The sequence below is a fragment of the Equus asinus genome, chromosome 16 (genome assembly GCF_041296235.1).
Source record: "Equus asinus isolate D_3611 breed Donkey chromosome 16, EquAss-T2T_v2, whole genome shotgun sequence".
Lineage (NCBI taxonomy): Eukaryota > Metazoa > Chordata > Mammalia > Perissodactyla > Equidae > Equus > Equus asinus.
This window is the reverse complement of record NC_091805.1, coordinates 42,484,058-42,502,541: the sequence shown is the minus strand read 5'-3', so window position 1 is coordinate 42,502,541 and position 18,484 is coordinate 42,484,058. Positions and strand designations below refer to the sequence as shown.

At 52.6% G+C, this 18,484-nt stretch overlaps 1 protein-coding gene across 1 annotated transcript in view; it reads right to left on the bottom strand.

Moving 5' to 3' along the window:
- Positions 1 to 18,146, bottom strand: part of SLC6A17 (solute carrier family 6 member 17) — a 57,885-nt gene extending 39,739 nt beyond the window's left edge. The window contains exons 1-2 of the mRNA XM_014835254.3: positions 17,675 to 18,146; positions 1,159 to 1,531 (exon numbers count right to left, since the gene is read on the bottom strand). Coding sequence (XP_014690740.2) covers positions 1,159 to 1,444 — 286 coding nt within the window. The 5' untranslated portion in view covers positions 1,445 to 1,531; positions 17,675 to 18,146. The remainder of the gene's footprint in view (positions 1 to 1,158; positions 1,532 to 17,674) is intronic.
- Between the last annotated feature and the right edge of the window lie 338 nt (positions 18,147 to 18,484).

The following is an 18,484-nucleotide window of genomic DNA, read 5'->3' as shown; positions in this document are numbered from 1 at the left end:
CTGCATCTCTGGGAAAGGCTACGTGGAGAGAGTCCCCAGAGCAGGGAGGGAAGGAGCCAGGTTAAAATGCCTGCAGAGCTGTGGCCGCCCATCAGGCTGGAGCGTGGCAACCCCAGGCACGGAGACTCAGGGGCACAAAGACTCTCCGCTGACTTAAGACACCTTCCCAGGACCAGAGCTCTGAGCTTGCAGACGTCCTTGTTTTCAGCCCCCTGAGTTTTTCTTCATTTTCAGTCAGTTTTCCCCCCAGCCCCTGCCCCCCGCCCGTTTCAAAGCAAGTTGCCTTCAGAACATTCCAGCCTGCTTTGGAGGGGCTTGAGGGGGTAAGGCCTGGGGGCATTTCCCCATCCTGGGGGCTGGAAATGATGAGGAGATAGGGGTCTGATAGCAGGGCAAGAGCCCCCAGGGAGACTCAAACTCAGGGGATAGCGTGAGGGAGGCAGCAGGTGTGGCGAGGAAGTGCTCAGGCCCTGGATCCAGGCTGCCCATGTTTGAATCCTGACTTAATCATCAGCTGGGTGACTTTGAGCAAGTTATCTAACCTCTCTGTGCCTCAGTTTTGCAGTCTCTAAAATGAGATGATAATAACTCCTTCCTCACATAGGGTTACTGCAGGGACTCAGTGGTTGAACCGTATGAAATTGGTGCTTTGGCTGTTTCAAGATGCTCAGATATCAGCGCCTTCACGTATTTCAGCCTAATATCCAGTAAGTGCTGACAACAGTGCCTGGCACCTAGTAGGCATTTAATAATAATGGCCAACAGTTGCTCTATACTCTGGGTCAGAGACAGTGTTAAGCGTTCTACATGTAAAGCTCTTTTAATCCTCTCACTGTCCTGGAAGGCAAGAACTACTATCATTCCCATTTGACAGATGAGGAACAGAGAGGCACAGAGAAACTAAGCAGCTTGGACAGGTTGCTGACTGCAAAGCTGGGACTAGAACCCAGGCCGTTCAGGCCCAGAGCCCATGTTCTTATAACCACGGCCAAAATCTCTGAGAGCTGCTAGCACTTAGCTGTTCTAAAGAGGCTCACTCTGGAGTCCTGAGCTCCAGCCTACAGAGGTTCCAGTTCTGCTGCGCAGAGGGGTATCCTTTTTGCCCCTCAGCCCAGCCCACGTGCAGGGCGCCCCGGGGCGAGCAGGGCTGTCTCTTACCTCCTCCATTTTTCTGGCACAGGTAGGGGAACCTCCAGATGTTGCCGAGGCCCACAGAGAAGCCGATCTGGGCCAGGATGTACTGCAGCTTGCTGTTCCAGGCTGGCCGGTCCTCCGCATCCAGCTCCTCCTCCACCGCCTTCTGCTTGCCGCCTGCCTCGCCGGCCACATTCAGGACGCTCTGCTTGTAGTCCACGGGCTCCTCGAGGGCCAGCAGGTCGGCCACCGACTCCGTGACATGCTCACTGCTGTGCTCACGCTGGGTCACCTTGCTGTTCTTCGGCATTGGTGCCACCTGGGCCGCACAGCCTGGCTCCCCAGCACACAGACAAGGTGGGACTGGGCTATTGTCAGCTCCTTCTCAGCCAGGGACCTGTGAAACCAGGTGAGCAGGAGAGGATTATCTCGCCACACCAGAGAGGTGAGAAGCCCAAGTGGACACAACCCAAACCAACTCCCCGTCACACACTCAGAGGCTGGTCGGCGGCTGGAATATTGAGCTTGCCTCCCTCCCCATCAGGGGCTGCCCGCTGGGGAGCTCAAGGTCTGCAGACTCAGTTTTCCCACAGGCCTTACCTGAGCCTCATCAGGAAGGTAAACCCGATGGGGCAGAAAAGGCAACACCAGACACCAAACCTAGACAGGGGTTGTCCATGATGACACTGCTCCCTTCCATAATTGCAGGTCCTAGAGTGTTCAAGATGGTCTGGAGGTCCCACAGCCTTTCCCTCCCAGGGTAGCGCAGGTTGCGGCCGAGTCCTAGCCTTCTCACGTTCTTTTTAGCCAAAACCACCTGGTGAGACCCAGGGAAGCCAGTGTCTGCCTTCTCTAGGGTCTTTCCACTCAAAATGCGGTTCATGGGCTGGTGGCATCACTGGAGCTTGTGAGAAATACAGAATCTCAGGCCCACTCCAGACTTGCTGAATCTTTCTCTGTATTTTTACAGGATACCCGAGTGATTCAAGGGGACATTACCGTTTGCAAAAAAAAAAAAAAAAAAAAAGGGCTAGAGCTCTCACCGTGAAGCCCATGGACACCACCCCTGCGGGCTCTTCATTCCCCAGGCAGGAGCACTGGCCAGGCTGGCACCAGAGCCCTGGAGGTGTTCGCTGGCTGCCAACAAATCCTGGGTCATTGCTCAGCACTGACATTATCTGAGGCCACGGCAGCCAAGAGCCGTTCTCCATCCTTCAGTGACAGTTTTACAGCAGATAATGTCTGCACAGCACGGGCGGGGGAGGCAACCCCCCGCCCCAACACCGCTTCTGCCGTTCCTCATCTGTCTTTCACGCTTTCCCTTAAAGCAAGAAAAGCACCAAGGAAATGCGGCCTCTGAAGGATCCCAAACATTCTGCTGTTTCAAAGCACCTCCTCATTAAGGGGAGGTTGGAGGATTTAAAATTAAACATACGTCCACCCCACCCGCAGTTGCCCTGCATCTTTCTAGGGATATAAATTACCCGGCTCTGTAATTACTTTTCTAATGGAAAGAGCTGCCTCTGGAAGCCACGCTCCTGTCTGTTCTCCTGGTATGTGTCGCCTGAACTGCACAGGCAAGGTCACTGCGCTGCAGAAGCGCACATGGCTCCCCCTCCTGCTGGGCTTGACCCAGACTTCCTGGCTGACTCCAGCAAACACCTGACCTTCAAAGGGACCTGGCCAGCCAGATCCTGTTACACACGTAACAAAGCTGGGAAGCCTGGCAGATGGGGACAACTGTCCATGCTGGTCTGTGGGCTTAGCCAGCCTTCCCCAGGCCTTAGACCGCAACAGTGGGTGACACTTCCCTGACCTCCTCATCCAAGGGGAATAGTAAGTCTTTAGTGACTGTCTCCTTCCACTCCAGGAATAGTCAGGGTCTTGGGCTTTGGTATGCCTGGGAGAGAGCCAGCCTGCCCAAAAGACCTCAGAATTCCCCATAAGGAGCACAGTTTTCTGTTAAGACTCCACTTCACAGTGGGTCAGCTGAACAGCCCCTTGCATCCTGGAGTGTGCCCCAAGGTGAGATTATGTGTCTGTGGACCCTTCAGCCCTCAGCCTCCCCAGGGCTGCTAGTCTGCCCAAGCTACACAAGCAAGTGGTGCGTAGGAGGTGTGGAATGGGGAGGCCTGTGTTCTTATCTGGGCTGCCAGGATGAGCCCCCTCCCCACCACCCCACCCAACCCCACTCAGCAGGTCCCTGACCCCAGGGCACTCAAATGGAGAAAACCTAAGCTAGATGCAGTGGCTGCTCGTGTAGCTACCCCACATCCCCTACAGCTTCCATCAAGAGCTTTTATTAAAAACTAGAGCTGGGGAGAAGACTCGGGGTCCCTCGGCAGACGGCAATCACCAGGACGCCCCAGCTCAGAGACTCTGCCCAGGTACTCTTCCTGCAGCGGGATCTGATCAGAACAATCTGCAATGTATTAGGGATGATTTACTGCTCATCACGCCACCACCGGAGAAAAGCAGAGGGGAGTCTGCAAGAATGCAGAATTTCTCTTGACGCTGACCAATTGGAGAATATGCTTCCCCAGAAATAGCCTCGTGATAGCAGCTAGGGTCACCAACATGAGAAAGGGCTGGGGGGGTGGGAAAGAGGCGGGGAGGGGACAGCATCATTTTAAACTAGAAGGACTCAAGGACAATGAGCACATTCTGGTAAAGCCAGAGGATACCCACAGCAGCATCACGGAAACCACAAGCATCAGCTCAATCTGAGCGGCTTCCTTCCTAAGACATCACTGATGTGCGTGAGCACCCTTCACTCGCAGATGGGGGCCTAGGGGCCTCCTGGACCATCAGGTTTGCAGGATGCAAAGTGCTGGTGCAAACTTGCAAGCTTGAGGCACTGGGTTGGGTTGCAATCATGACTGGGACCCTCTGTGCCCAATGAATAGGCTCAGGTAACAAGAGAGTCTGACAGCATATTAAAGCTTGAGGGACTCTAGCAACATTCTCATTTTATATGGGAGGAAACTGAGGCCCAGAGAGAGGAAGTGGATTGCCCAAAACCACTAGGTTGGACTCAGCAGGGGGGTGGGACACAGGAAGAAGACAGTTGGCTGTGGTGGTGGAGGGCAGGGGCTTCGAGGTCAGACAGACCTGGGTTTGAGAGCTCCCTTCAGTCATTCATTCATTCACTCATTCATTCACTCACTCATTTGACGTACATTTACCGAGTCCCTTCTCTGTACCAGGCTCTGTGCTAGGTGCGAGGGATACAGCAGCAAACAAAATCAGCAGAGTTTTTCCTCTTGTGGAGTTTATCTTTCTTGTGGAAGAGCCAGATGCTAAAGAAACATATACAATGGCCAGGGTGATGCAGGCCACAAAGAGAAATAACACGGGGGGCAGGGGGCGGGTTGCAAGCTGGAGGGCTGCTATTTCATGGTCTAGAAAGGCATGCCTGAGGAGGCGACGTCTGAGCAGAGGCACTCAGGAAAGGCACAGAAGCACCGTTCCCCTAAACATAGGTAAGTCCCTCTATTTATATTTGGCCATATAAGTGCCTTGTTTCTCTCAGGAAAAGCCATAGTGAGTTTGTGGCAGGAGTGGGGTGGGGGTAGAGGGAAGCATTTTGCAACAAGCCCATCTCAGAAAAGTCCATTTTTGCTAGCAAGAATTGGCACCCCCTGAGGCCGCTGGGGCAGCACCCCACGAAGGCCAGCCCTGCTCACCTCCCCCTGGTGTCAATGCAAGGCGGGTAAAGGCTATGGATGCAGTGCCAGGTCTGAGCCCAAAGATCAGCAACATTATTACTAACAAAAACACAGCCTCATCTTAAAGTGTAGCGCTATTATTAATCAAACTATAGCCTGTAATTGTAATAGTTTGAAACCATTTAGAAACATCTTTTACACAGTCTAAGATACAATATGGGGGGTGATTCTGCTCAGAAGCAGGGGTGCCTGGGATCAAACCCTCAGCTGTCGTAAGGGAATGGCAGCAGTGCCCACCTCGCAATGTTGTGGGGAGGACAGGTTGCACAGGTCTCACACGAGTACCAGCTTCCAGCAAGTGCTCACAAGTGTCACCATTCGTGTGGTCTCATTTGATTCACGCCCAGCCTGGGAATTGAGCTGCAGCCCCGGACCAGACAGTGCATGGCTCACGTCACAGGCTGTCAGCCTTCAGGTCTCCTCACTCCTGTGCTCCCTTCACGTTTTAAAAGGGGAGATGGCAGCAGCATCTTGGAACAGCCCTCCCTCCCCACAGCCCCCAGCTCCCTGAAGCCTGGAGTCACCGGGCTGGTGAAAGGTCAGCTTTCAGACCCGGGCATGAGAATCCAACATGTACTCAGCCAACGACCCCAAAGCACTGCCCGGGTCAAGCACCAGGATCAGAGAAGGACCCATGAGGGGCTGAGTCCTCTCTGCCCTGCCAATGCAGCTGTGGAGCCAGCCACGATCCAGGCACCTGGAGGCTGGCCAAATGCTAGTCCTGACCAGCCACCAACCACCCACGCAAACTGGCACACTGCCCTGACGTCTCTGGGGCTCAGTTTCCCTGTGTGTAAAATGGGTTGGTCTGGAGAATTTGTGAGGCCTCCTTCAGCTCTGCATACATCCAGGGAGTGCCCCTCCTGCACGTGAGTGTGAGCAAGGCACGATGTGCCGCAGGCACTAGACGCCACAGGTTCTGCAGCCTGGCTGTCATGCCACCCTCCGTCAGTTGAGAGTTCGCTGGGGTGCCGTGGGGATGCTTTGACAGCCAGCCCAGCTGTACCCGAATTATCCCCCTGTAGTAGCTGCGGTGGGTTGTAAAGCTGTTTTCACGAGCAGCGCCTCAGATGATCCAGCTCCACAGTACCTCCGAAAGGAATGCCTTAATTACTTAAGGCACAGTGCAAGGGGCTTGAGCGCCGAGAAAGCCCTCAGTGCCAGATCTGTCACTTAGCAACGGGTGCAGCTTCAGTTCAGAATAGCACATGTGAGAGGTGAGGACTGAACGAGTGAACTGTGAATCTTCTTAAAAAGAGAAAAAAATAGTGCGATGAGGAGACAGACAGGTAAAAATATCTCCTGCCAGAGGCCTGATGCCCCACAACTTCCCCAGCACAGCACTCAGCAGTTACCTCGAGGGGGTGGCGGATGGCTGCTCACCTGCCACCAGGGCCACCCCAGAATCCCTCCACCCCACAGCAACCAGAGAGCGGGGGAGCCTTCTGGAATACTGAAGTCAGCCCTCTGAGCACCCACCTCCTGGGGTCGGGCGTCTCTTGCTCAGGAAGGTTATACCAGGTAATTCAAGGGACGAACTCAAAGGAATCACTCCTTTCCCTAGCGAGACCCCCAGAGGAGCTAAGTGGAGAAGGTGCCTTCTTCTGGAAGCAGGTAGCCAAGGCGACTACAGACCCCACAGTGCCCCACTTCCCGGAGCCCCTCCGGGTGCGCCTAGCTTTGCTACCCTTGGGTCTCGTGGCTCTGGAAAGAGTGCTGCACATTCCTTTTTCTTTTTAATTTTTATTCAATTTATTTAAACTAAAAAACAAAACAGTTCACCCACTTCTCCCATCCTCCACCTCCTCACCTCTTACAACCACTAATCTGTTCTCTGTATCAATGAGCTTGTTTTTTTTTTTTCAGATTCCACATACAAGAGAGATCATATGGTATCTGTCTTTCTCTGCCTGACTTGCTTCACTTAGCATAATGCTCTTGAGGTCCATCCATGTTGTTGCAAATGGCAAGATTTCATCTTTTTATGGCTGGGTAGTATTCCATTGTATATACCACATCTTCTTTATCCATTCATCCATCAGTGGACACAGGTTGTTTTCATATCTTGGCTACTGTAAATAATGCTGCAATGATCACGGTGGGGAGGAGTGCATGTATCTTTTCAAATTAGTGTTTTAATTTTCTTTGGATACATACACAATTTCTGGATCATATGGTCTATTTCTAATTTTTTGAGGAAGCTCCATACTGTTTTCCATAGTGGCTGCACCAATTTGCGTTCCCACCAACAGTGCACTGGGGTTCCACTTTCTCCACATCCTTGCCAACACTTGTTATTGCTTGTCTTTCTGATAACAGCCATTCTAACAGGTGTGAAGTGACATCTCATTGTGGTTTTGATTTTCATTTCCTTAATAATTAGTGATATTGAACATCTTTTCATGTGCCTGTTGGCCATCTGTACATCTTCTTGGGAAAAATGTCTATTTAGATCTTGTGCCCATTTTTTAATCAGATTGGTTTTTTTGCTATTGAGTTGCATGAGTTTTTTATATATTTTTGATATTGGCCTCTTATCAGATATATGATTGGCGATTAATTTCTCCCATTCAGTAGGTTGCCTTTTCATTTTGTTGATGGTTTCCTTTGTTGTGCAGAAGCTTTGTAATGTGATGTCGTCCCACTGGTTTATCTTTATTTTTGCATGCTGCACATTCTTAAATGCAAAGCTCTATAACCGGGAAGCCAGGAAGCACCCTGGAGAAGAGGAGAGCAGCGGGAGAACGCCCAGCTCCCCGAGCCAAAAAGCTGAGGTCCAGTCCAAGACTAAGGGGTGGTGAGAAGGAAGCGAGTTTGCAAGTGACAAGTGGCTGTGGCCCAAACGGTTCTCCTAATTACCTCAGAGCCTCTGGGCTTCCACCAAGCCCAAAACAGGTCAGTCACTGTTATCAGAGATACAAATTGTCCTCCAAATGATGTTTAATTGTTTTATTGAAACCTCTGACAGTCACCTGGGGCAATCTGCTCCTAACAGGCCCTGGCCTTCACTTGGCGGCTGCTCTCCTCGGGCTTTCTCACCCAGGACACTCTCCCTCCTTCACTCTCCATCCCAATGTCACAAAGTCCTGTCAGTGTGTCAGCTCTGTCCTCTTTCCCAGCTCAGGCCTTCTCTCTGTTAGATGCCTGCAGCCGGTTCCCAACCCCCTTCTCCTCTAGGCTCAGGGGCCCCTTCTTGAAATACGATATGGCCCCACTCCCACTGCCTGCTGCAGAGAGCCCACTGCCCTTGCTGTGGCATTTGCAGCCCCTCCACTGGGCCCCCCCCCATCTCCCCACCTCAGCTTCCATTTCTTCCCTCAGTCCATCCCCCACTCTCTCAGCAGAAATCCCTCCCCACCCTCTGCCTACTGAAGCTTCCAGTCTTTGAAGGTCCAGCTGGAGGCCTGCCCTCTCACCTCCATGACACCTTCTGCAATTCCTCAAGTGAGAATTAATATCCTTTTCTCTCTCCTCAGAACACTCAGGTAATACTATTTTACACCGTTACCATTTGACTTGCTAGTTGTTTATATGCCTGATTCCTTTTCTAAACACAAAGCTCCCTGAGGGCAGGAGCTAAGGTGCATTCAGCTTTGTGTCCACTCTCCATTGCCCCCGGCGCAGCCAGTGCCTGGCACACATAGGACAGAACACAGTACTTACAGAGTTTCCAGGGTCCCTGCCTTCCCACCCTCCAAGAACAACCTGCTGCCTATGTTGAAATCTGAACCACTGCCTTCGCCTTTGAAACAAAGAGGCAGGGGCGAAAAGCTAACAGATCTGACCAGAGAGACACTGAAACCTAGCAGAAGTCTGCACACCCCATCCGGGGATGGTGGGGGGACGGCTCTAATCGAGTGCAGCCCTGCAGCACATGTGGGGAGGACCCCACGACTTGGAGGCAGCTTTCTGTTCCGTATTCATCTGTAAAATAAGGATCAGTGCTCATCTACCATTGCATCTGGTTACCACATGGATAGAACGAGAAAGAGAAAGAAAAGCTTACTGAGAAAAAATAAACAGAACAGTAATTTCTGACTCCATTTCACAGATTTGCTGGATTTTATTTTGGTCTCCCATCCATCTCTCCAGTGACACCATCTTTGCTTCTGCAAGGCCAAAGCCTGGAATCTTACTATTACAAGTGCTCAATAAATATGATATAAATGAAGTGAATCAATGAATTGATGCATTTTGAACTCCCCAAATTTTCTAGAGTTTGATGTAATTTCCAACTTCAAATTTTTCCCATTCTCTGATCCCAAGAACATCTGATGCCCAGGACGCCCCAAGTGGCAGTTTAAAGCTAAGGTAAATGAGAAGCCCAGCCATTGTTCACTGACCTTCTGCCTCTTATAAAGGAGCCACGATTTGTGCCTCACCTTCTCCACTTTGTAGACAGGATCCATCCTCAACTCAGAGAAATAAATACTGGATGGGCACAGTCTTGGCACAGAGCATTCCACGGGCTGGTAGACCGTTCCAAACAACACGCAAAGGAGCCAGTGGGATCTTCTGCAGCCCATCTCAGCTCCCTGTTGCATTTGCCAAGCATGTTCTCTGCAGTCAGTATTTTGTTTTCTTAGTCAAGGAAGAAGGGAACTGGGAAAAGAGGCAGATGGTCCCGAGAGGGAGGAACTGGCACTGGGAAATGTGACCAGGGCTGGTGCAAACCAGCTCTTTTGGTTCAGCCTCACCATTTTAGGTGAGGGGGACACACACGCCCAGTGGGTGTGTGAGCAAGAGCAGCACCATCGCTGCCCCACAGGTGCATTCTCTCTTGTACTAGAATGGAGGCGCTGAGGGGACTTCTGAAGGCAGGGTGGAGTGCAGTAATAATACCAAGGACAAGCACAGTGTACAGGCGCTACTTCTTGAGGGCTGACTCCATAACAGCCACTGCGCTAAGCAGCCATTATCTCCTTTAACCCTGCCAATAATCCTATGAGGTTGGTACCACTGTTGTTCCCAATGAAGAGGTAGAGGCTAAGAGCAATAAATTACCTATGTTCATTGAACTTAAGACCCTTGGATGCTGGCACTTTCTTGAAGTTACCAGAAAGGGTCAATGGAAAGATTTTACTCAACTAGGTCACCACTGCCACCTGACCAACAGCTGCTTTGAGTCACTGTTGACTGCATGTCATGTCCTGATTTTAAGATGTGACAGTGCGCAAAAATAAGCATCTTGGAATTGAAGAAATAATGCACACAGTCAAAAAGTGGAGGCCCTGGTCCACACCAATGCACTCTGATGCCAGAAGCTGCCTCACAACCACAACATATCACAGAAAGATCCCGGGTTTCAGAGCCAGGGAAACCTGGATCTGAGTCCTGCTGCCACTTACTAGCTGTGAGTCTTTGGGAAAGTACACAACCTTGCTTGGTTTCAGCTTCTGGACCTGAAAAGATGGAGATGAAGGCTCTGACCTCACGAAGTTGTCATGAGGATGAAATGAGATAACAGGCTGGGGGCATACCATAATCCAGCCCCTTCATGCGAGAACATGGGAGAAACGGCCTCAAACCATAGCACAGTCACCCACTGTCCCACGATGCCCTGGAACAGGTGTGTAACAAGCACGCTGGTGCCCAAGGACATGGGAGGCTGGCAGGACACAGGGGCTCAGTGCTCCAACTGACTTCCCACTTCCCTCCTGGGCTGGGAGGAGAATGGAGCCCAGAGACTCCTGCAAAGTCAAGCTACTGCTGAAATTTGGGATTTTAAAAATTCCTCTCTCTATTTCTCCCTCCCCTCCTCCCTCCTTCCTTTCCTTTACTTCCTTCAGCAATATTTACTGTACACTAACGATGCACAGGCCCTATTCTAGTCCAGCAGGGAACAGAGCAAACAATGTCCCTGCCTGGGGGATTCATATTCTAGTGCAGAGGGACGACTAAAAATCAGGCAAATATACAATCAATAGTGTGTATATAGGCATATACTATATCTATAGTACATATAAAGATATCAAGTAAATCTATAACATAGAGTATGAGGCAATGGGGTGAGGCAGGGATGCTGCAGGATGCTAACAGGAAGCAGGGGAGGGATGTGACCCACTCTTTTAAAAGGCATCACCGTAGGACAAGTGAGGAGACAGGAGGGTAGGCAAGAGATGATAGTGAGCCAGGCCAGGTGGTGGATGAGGGTGAGGTTTTAAAGAGTGAGGGAAACAGAGGAGCCCAGGGCCCATCAGGTCCCAGACAGGTAGAAGACTCATGAGATTGTCCCAGTTTGGAAAAAGAAATTAAAAAAAAAAATCAGATGTGAAAAGAAAAAATCCAGGAGCAACACCGTGAAAGCCTCACTCCCTTCTTTCCTCATTCACAGGAGGCCCACAGTGGTGATGGATGGGTCCTCATTGCATCTGCCCAAATCCTCTGGTCTGGATTTTCTTAAAGCCACTATTTTGTCTTGTCTCAGAGACAGAGGGACTCAAGGGTGTCCAATTACCTAAGTTACCCACCCAACCAAGTGAAGAGCACTTGAAGGAGCAGTGAGCAGAAACCTTTAATTACAGTCCTGACGTGCTGTCTCTCTCCTGAGAACCAGAGAGTCTGTGCCTCTTCCCTCAATCACCTTCAGTGAGCTTTGGGGAGGGGCGGGCGGGAAAGCATTCCCGTGGGGAACAAGTCACGGGACCACTGAGACCACAGCAAAGGTGGCAAACATGCTGAGGACCTACTGGGCTTACATATGTTATTTATCCCCCTAACCACTCAGGATAAAATATAATCCTCACTTTACAGATGAAGAAGCCTAGGCTAAAAGAAGATCACTATCGTGTACAAGATTACCCAGTCATGAAGGGGAAGAGAGGGACTCCAACTGTGGTCTCCCAAACTCTGTAGTCAACGTTCCTCCTGATAGGCTGGTGCTTACCAATCTTTTGCATGTGGTGACACACAGAGAAGAGAAGATTGATATGGTACACTGGGGGAAAAGGAGGAAACCCCACCACCCTGGGCCACAGCAGGCTACTCCAAGGGATGAAGGCATCATTATTCCTGGGCCACATGCTACCATCTGTGGCACTGGTTAGGAAAGTTCTCCAAAGTACCATGCTGCATGGCAAACTGATAGACCTGAGTCTCATTCGGCAAGTCAGCAGGGGGCCGAGTTCATCTACCACCATCTCTCGCCGAGGTCAGGAGCTTCGTCACTCAGCCAGATCCTTTCCCAAAGCCAAAGACATAATGCAATTTGGGGAACAAGTCAAGGAGATTCCTTCCAGCTGTTCTAAAGGTGTTCCCAATTATTAGCAGGCAGGTTGTCTCAGTGGTATGCCAGGACCGTGGACAGCACCCAACAGGCCATTTGGGGGAGCCCGTGCTGGGTTGCCCAGCAGAGGCGCACCCAGTCTCCTTCCTTTAGGTGCCCCAGAGAAAGGGCGGTCTATGTTTTCACTGAATACTCACCTGGCAGCATCTGCTAGAGCCACTTCTCCAAGTGCCTGTTCACATGTCTTGAAAGGGAGCTTTATCACATAGCACTCCCGACTGGAGTAGAATTTAAAACCAAAGGAGCCCAGGAGTCTTATAATTAAAGAGAAGAAGCAACCAGCAGGAACTTGGGGTGTGGACCAATGAATTCTATTTGCAGGTGAAAGAATAGGTGGAAAATTAGTGGTGCACAGAATCCAGCAGAAATTCTAATTAAACCAGTAATTAGAAATGATGGACTACAGGGAGAGCAACTCGTTATCTTCAAATGAACTGCAAGCAGGCTCTGGAAGATGGAGTGGCAGCTCAGTGGGACAACTGCAGCTGATGAGTAGAGCCCAGGGCCTGGGAGCCGGGGCATTATTTCCTCTGGCCCCACACTTGCCCCACCCTCACTCCACAAGAGGCCACAGGGCAAACAGGGCTTTAAGTCTCAGCTCCCAGGTTGGGGCCACAGGCTGCCCAGGACTCGCCTGACCCAGACTTATTTTCTAACAAAATATACCTGATTGTGAACGTGAGAATAATTTAGGACAGTAATCCATCTTGCATCTGAGTTTATGTTCTCACATGTGAATTTTCTATACACAGCAAATACCTAATTTTTTTTAAATAACTGGATTTGTCCAGAGATGAACAATGTTTTAATTTTAAAAATTACTAATGGGGGTGGGGGTGTGTAGAATGATCAAAGGACAAAATGGCTGCCTATGGAGCAAGGGTTTCTGGGAAGACCTCTTTGTCTGCTGCGGGTGGGAGAGCATTAACGCACCCTCACTTACAGGAACTTTCCCACCATGATCAAAGGTGGTTCAGAGGTGCTGGGCAGGCTAGGACACTATGAGCCTGTTCCTCCAGGGATGGCAATTTCTCATAGAGAAAAGGGACAGGGAAGCAGGAGGAATCAGATGCCAAGTTTCCCAGAACAGCCAAGGACATAAGTGGCAGAGCCCCAAGAGTGAGGAGAGAGCAGGCCCTCCACAGACAAGACCAGGAAGCAAGCAGCATCCCTGGGAGCAGCCCATGTCAGCAGCCGCTGTGAATAACCTGGGAGTGCTAGTGGCTTTGCTCCGGGGTCTGGGACCTCATCAGAAACTGCTGCTGGTCCCTGGCACACACTCTCCAGCACAGAAACCTGACACCCCAGAGCTCCCACCAGTGACTGGCTGTCCTTGATTCTGCAGATGCAGAAATCCCCACAGCAATGTCCAATCTGCTCTGCCTCCTCCCTCACTGCTCCCAGCACCAACCTCTGACCTGGACAAACTTTAAGGATATGAGGTCAGGGGTGGTAGAGGTCAGGAAGAGAAAAACAGACAGAACAGTAGAGCACCAAGATGGAGCCTGGGATCTTCTTCTGGATTCCAGCCCACCCAGCACCACATTCCATATTCCCCAAGCCTTGAAAGTTTACATATCTTCATTCTCTACCAATTTCCCATTGGTGGAGGCCCCTTTCCCCCTTTCTCAGGGAACCAGCTGAAAGAACTGGACCCACAGGGTTAGACAGCCTCATTTGTGTAAATGCCTAGGTTGTCAGCAAACATTTATCAAGAAGTTGTTATGGAGCCAAACCCTGATGGCCTAGTGGTGAAAGTTTGGTACACTCCACTTTGGCGGCCCAGGTTTGCTTCCCGGGTGCAGAACCACACCACTTGTCTGTCAGTAGCCATGCTGTAGCAGCAGTTCACACAGAAGAACCAGAAGAACTTACAACTATACACAACTATGTACTGGGGCTTTGGTGAGGGTGAAGGAAGAAAAAAAAAGGAGGAAGATTGGTAACAGATGTTAGCTTAGGGTGAATCTTACCCTGCAAAAGGAAAAAAAAAAAAAGCACTCCTTACTTCTCTAAGAAGTGATTTCTCTAAAAAAAAAAAAAAGGAAGAAGTTATTATGGATCCACATCACATAGTGATTAAGCGCATGAAGTTTGGAATCAGACAGGCCTGAGTTCAAATTCTCAGGTTGCCACTGACTACTTACGTGACCTGAGCAAATTATTTAGCATCTCTGAACCTCAAGTCCCACATCTGTAAGTGCAGATAGCAATCTGTCTCCTGGGATTGTAGTGAAGATTAAATCAGATGGTGTATGAATATAGCATTTAGCACAGTGCAGAAGCCTCAATAAAAACCTGGATATTATCGCTGTCTGCCAAGCATGGCGTGAGCTGCCAGAATCCAGAACTGCACTCATCTCCCTAAGAGCAGGAAAAGTAAGCATTTCCCCACAGGTCACAGTCCCACCCAAGTTCGGGACAGTGCACTGACACAGATCAACCCGTGGTACCATCCTTCTGACCTCTGGAAGCCTGGGACACCAGTCAGGGCAGGTTGATGTGAAAGGACTTTGTAGGGCCTGAGTATCAGAGTTTTCCCATCCTCGTGCTCCAGATGTTTGGCTGTGAGGACTTCTTGCAGTCCAGCCTGGCAGCAAGTGATAATTCAGACGTGGCTCTAGGAAAAAAGCCCAGATCCATCTTCCCGTTAAACTATTCTACTGCTTATCTTAGCAGCTTTCAAAGGATTAATGACGAATTGTCCTGCTGCAGCAAACCGGGCCAGCAAAGGAGCACGAGGGAAGGGAAGAGGCGCAGGCAGAAATAATATACTCCTCAGGAATCCTCTCATCTCTGTCTTTACCAACCTTGGAATTTGCTCCCCGAACCAGTGGGGGGGGCATTGATTCCAGGGTGCATGTACCACATGCACCCACACACGCATACACACATGCACAGGCACACATGCACACAGATATGCACACACGAATACACATGTGCATGCACACACATATACATTCGCAGTAGCACACATACATTCCCAGTCCCCTGGGTCAGCACGGCCTCTTTCTTGCTGCACTAGGGATCCCCTCATTTCAGCTCAGCACCAAACTGAGACACATTACAGAAGGAGGGAGCAAGGCACCCATGACCCTTCAGGAAAGGCGGGAGACACACTCCTCTCCTCTCCAGGAAAGGCCAGCCTCGCCTCTCCCAGACAGTTCTCTTGCAGCTCTCAGCTCCATCATGGATAGGACAGGTGGGGAGGAGGATGGCAACCTGGATCAAAGGGCAGGGCCCCCTGAAATCCATCCAGCAGGTGCTGCAACTTGGGCGCAGGCCACGCTCCTGAGCAACCCCAAGAAGTCAAGGTCTGTACTGGAGTCTCGCCCTGGAGCTGTTGCAGGCAGCTGAGGGCACCCAGCAAACCAGCACAGCCCTGCCCACCGCCCCCACCCCATCCTGCATCGCCCTGTTCTTACTCAGGCTTCCTCATTCCCCTATTTCAACCTAAGCGTTGGAAATAGGTCAGTTTGAAGCCGAGTTATGGGTCCTTCTCAACCACATGGGAAGCCCTGCCACTTCGATTTGTTTCCACACTCCCTCTCACATCAAGGAACAAGGACAGAGCCTAAGAGTCACCTCTGGTTAAGGTCCATAAGGAAAGGGGTGGGAACTAACATTTAATGAGCATCTGCGACGGGTCCAGCACTGCACTCAAAATAAGCCACCAGAAAAGGCAGCGCAGGCATCCCTGTTGTACAGCTGAGGAAACCAAGGCTGCAGAGGTGAAGTGACTTGCTCAAGGTCACCCTGCGATGGCACGTGGCAGAGCACTGGGCCCAATTCTGAGCGCCATCACAGAGCCTCCCGAGGAGCCTCTCCTCCCACTCCCCCCAACCCAGCCTTGCTCACCTTCCTCATGGGGGCGGAGCTTCCCAGGAGGCGCGGGATCCTGAGCTCCGCTTAGCTCGCTCTGAGGACTTGCCCACCTCCGGTCAGTGGTCCCAAAGCACCGGGAGCCCAGGCCATTCCTGCTCACAAGTCCCGGTAAAGAGCTCCATTCAACTGGCAAGCAGCTGACACACGACTCCGCGTGTGACTCAGGCCAAACAAACTCACCCCAATCTGACTGGTGGGCTCCTGCACTGAGTCACCCTCCAGGCTGAGCTGCGGGGATTTGCTGAAACCACCTACTTAGCTACAGCTGCTCCCTTAGAGAAAAAGCCAGCAGAGGAGCTGGAGCCTCTGAGGTCCCCGCGGATGGGCCACAGTCAAGGACAACCGGGAGTGACCTCAAAGCCCTCGCTGCCCAGGTGATGGGTCCGCTTCCCTGGGCCAGGGGATAATGTAAGCACAGCGGCAGGCACAAGACGCCTCCACTGCTAACCTCAACTCACGCTGACCTTGTTCTCCAGACATCAGTCAGCATTTCCGCACAGCCTAGTAGTTAGCTCCAAGTTTGGGTTGAATTCTTTTTTGAAACCATTATAGGATTTTCTTACTTCCTGGAAGTTCCTGTAACAAGAGCACTGCCCTAAAAAGAATCTTCCTTTCGCTACCACTCCCCTGTCTCCCCAGCGCAGCTCCACCTGCCTCCTGTTCACAACAGAGTTGCCACAAAGGTAGGTCTGGTTCGAAATTCCCGAATCCATAGAGTCCCCTACTTCTCAAAGAAGGAAAGAGGGATGGGATCAAATTACTATCTTTTTTACATTCCATTGACGGCGACAAGGTCCTGTAAGGAGAGTGGCCTCGGGATTCCTGAACACTTGGAGCCCTGACAGGGCTGCTTGGACTTTAAAAGGAAATAGCACGCTTCCCTCCAGGGCGGCCGCGCCCCTGGGGGAGCAGGCTTCCTAGAGCACTGCGAGCATCGCTTGAAAGCCCGGCGCACACAGGTATAAAAGTGGCCGAGGCCTCTCTTCCGAGGCGGCGCCCCCTCCAGACCTGCACCCCGCGCACGTCCCCCATCTCCGCCATTCCGTTCCTGGATGCGCTTCCCTCAGGGAGGATGGGCTCCCCGCTAGCTCCGAATTCAGCGAGGATCAACCCCAGGACGGGAAATTAAATATTCATCTTGGGCGTGAGCGCTCTGCTTCTCCTGCCAATGTTACTGTCAAGGTCACGGGCCTGAAGCCGAGCGGCTGGGGCTGGGGTCTCCAGCCGCTCAGGAGCCTCCCCGCGGGAACTGCGCCCTGGACGCGCAGCTCCAGAAGGCGAAATCGGCCGGGCCTCCTCCCTGGTCCTCTGCGGGCGATTGTCCCTGCAGCTCTGCCCGATTACCTCCGGAGTTCTCGGGCCCTCCTGAGCCCGGGAAGCTGGAGCCCAGTGCCCAACCCATGCGCGCTGCGCTAAGCACCCCCGATGCGCCGGAGGAGCGCCAGCCTCCGGGCTCCGTCGCCAGGCAACAGCGGCTGGAGCGGCAGGAGGAGCCCTGGGCCCTCGCAGGGCCGGGCGGATAACCGGGCAGCGCCGCCTCGCACCTCCGTCCTTAGGCCTCCCTGGCTGGGGCGGGGCCGCAACAGCTAAAGTTGCGGTGGCTGACCCGGTAAAGGCAGGCTGGGCGCGGCGGGCGACTCACCTGTCCCGCGTGGTTCGTCCCCCGGACTTGTCCGCTGCACTCCGACGGGGCAGCTGCAGTCGCCGACGGGTCGCGGGCGCACAGCCTTTCCCACGAGGAGCCCGAGGGTGGCGGCGACGGGCCCTGGCCGGGGCTGGGAGGGGACCCGGAGCTGCGCACCCGCACACGCGACTCTGCTCACTCCTCACTCCCTCCCTCGCCACCGGTCCTGGCCCGTCTCCCGCCCGCCGCGCGCGCTCAGGCCTAGGGGGAGCGGCCCAGGGACCAGTTTCCGAGGCGAAGGGAGCGCGTGGGGGCTGCTGGTGCCGGGGCCGAGTGTCACCCTCCCTGAGCTCTGGCTGCGCCGGCTCTGCGGAGCGGAACGGAGCTGGGAGGAGCGCAGCGCGCACTGTTCCCTCGCTTTCCGAAAGGCCACCCTGGCGGCGGGGCGCCGTGACGCAGGCTTGACTCACGCGCGGGCCCGCGTCAGTGCGAGGCTCTGGGGCCGCGATCGAGGCTCTAATGGCCGACGCAGGCGGAGGAGGTGGGCAGAGGGAGGGTGAGGGGCTGTCCCCGGAGCAGCCTCTTGAGGCCCTTGGGCAAGGGACCCAGACTCTGGAGTGGCGTCACCAGGGCTTCTGCCCTAGAGAGGAACCGGGCCCCACTGGCCAAGGGCCTCCTAAGCCCTGGTCCTCCCTTCCTTCACCTTTTCAGGCCCATCTCTTTTGGCCCTCCTTCATGAACTCAATCCCACCCAAAGTGGTTATTCCCCCTGCCCTAGCCACTTCCACCTCCACGACTTTGTTCACTCTGTTCGCCTCACTTGGAATG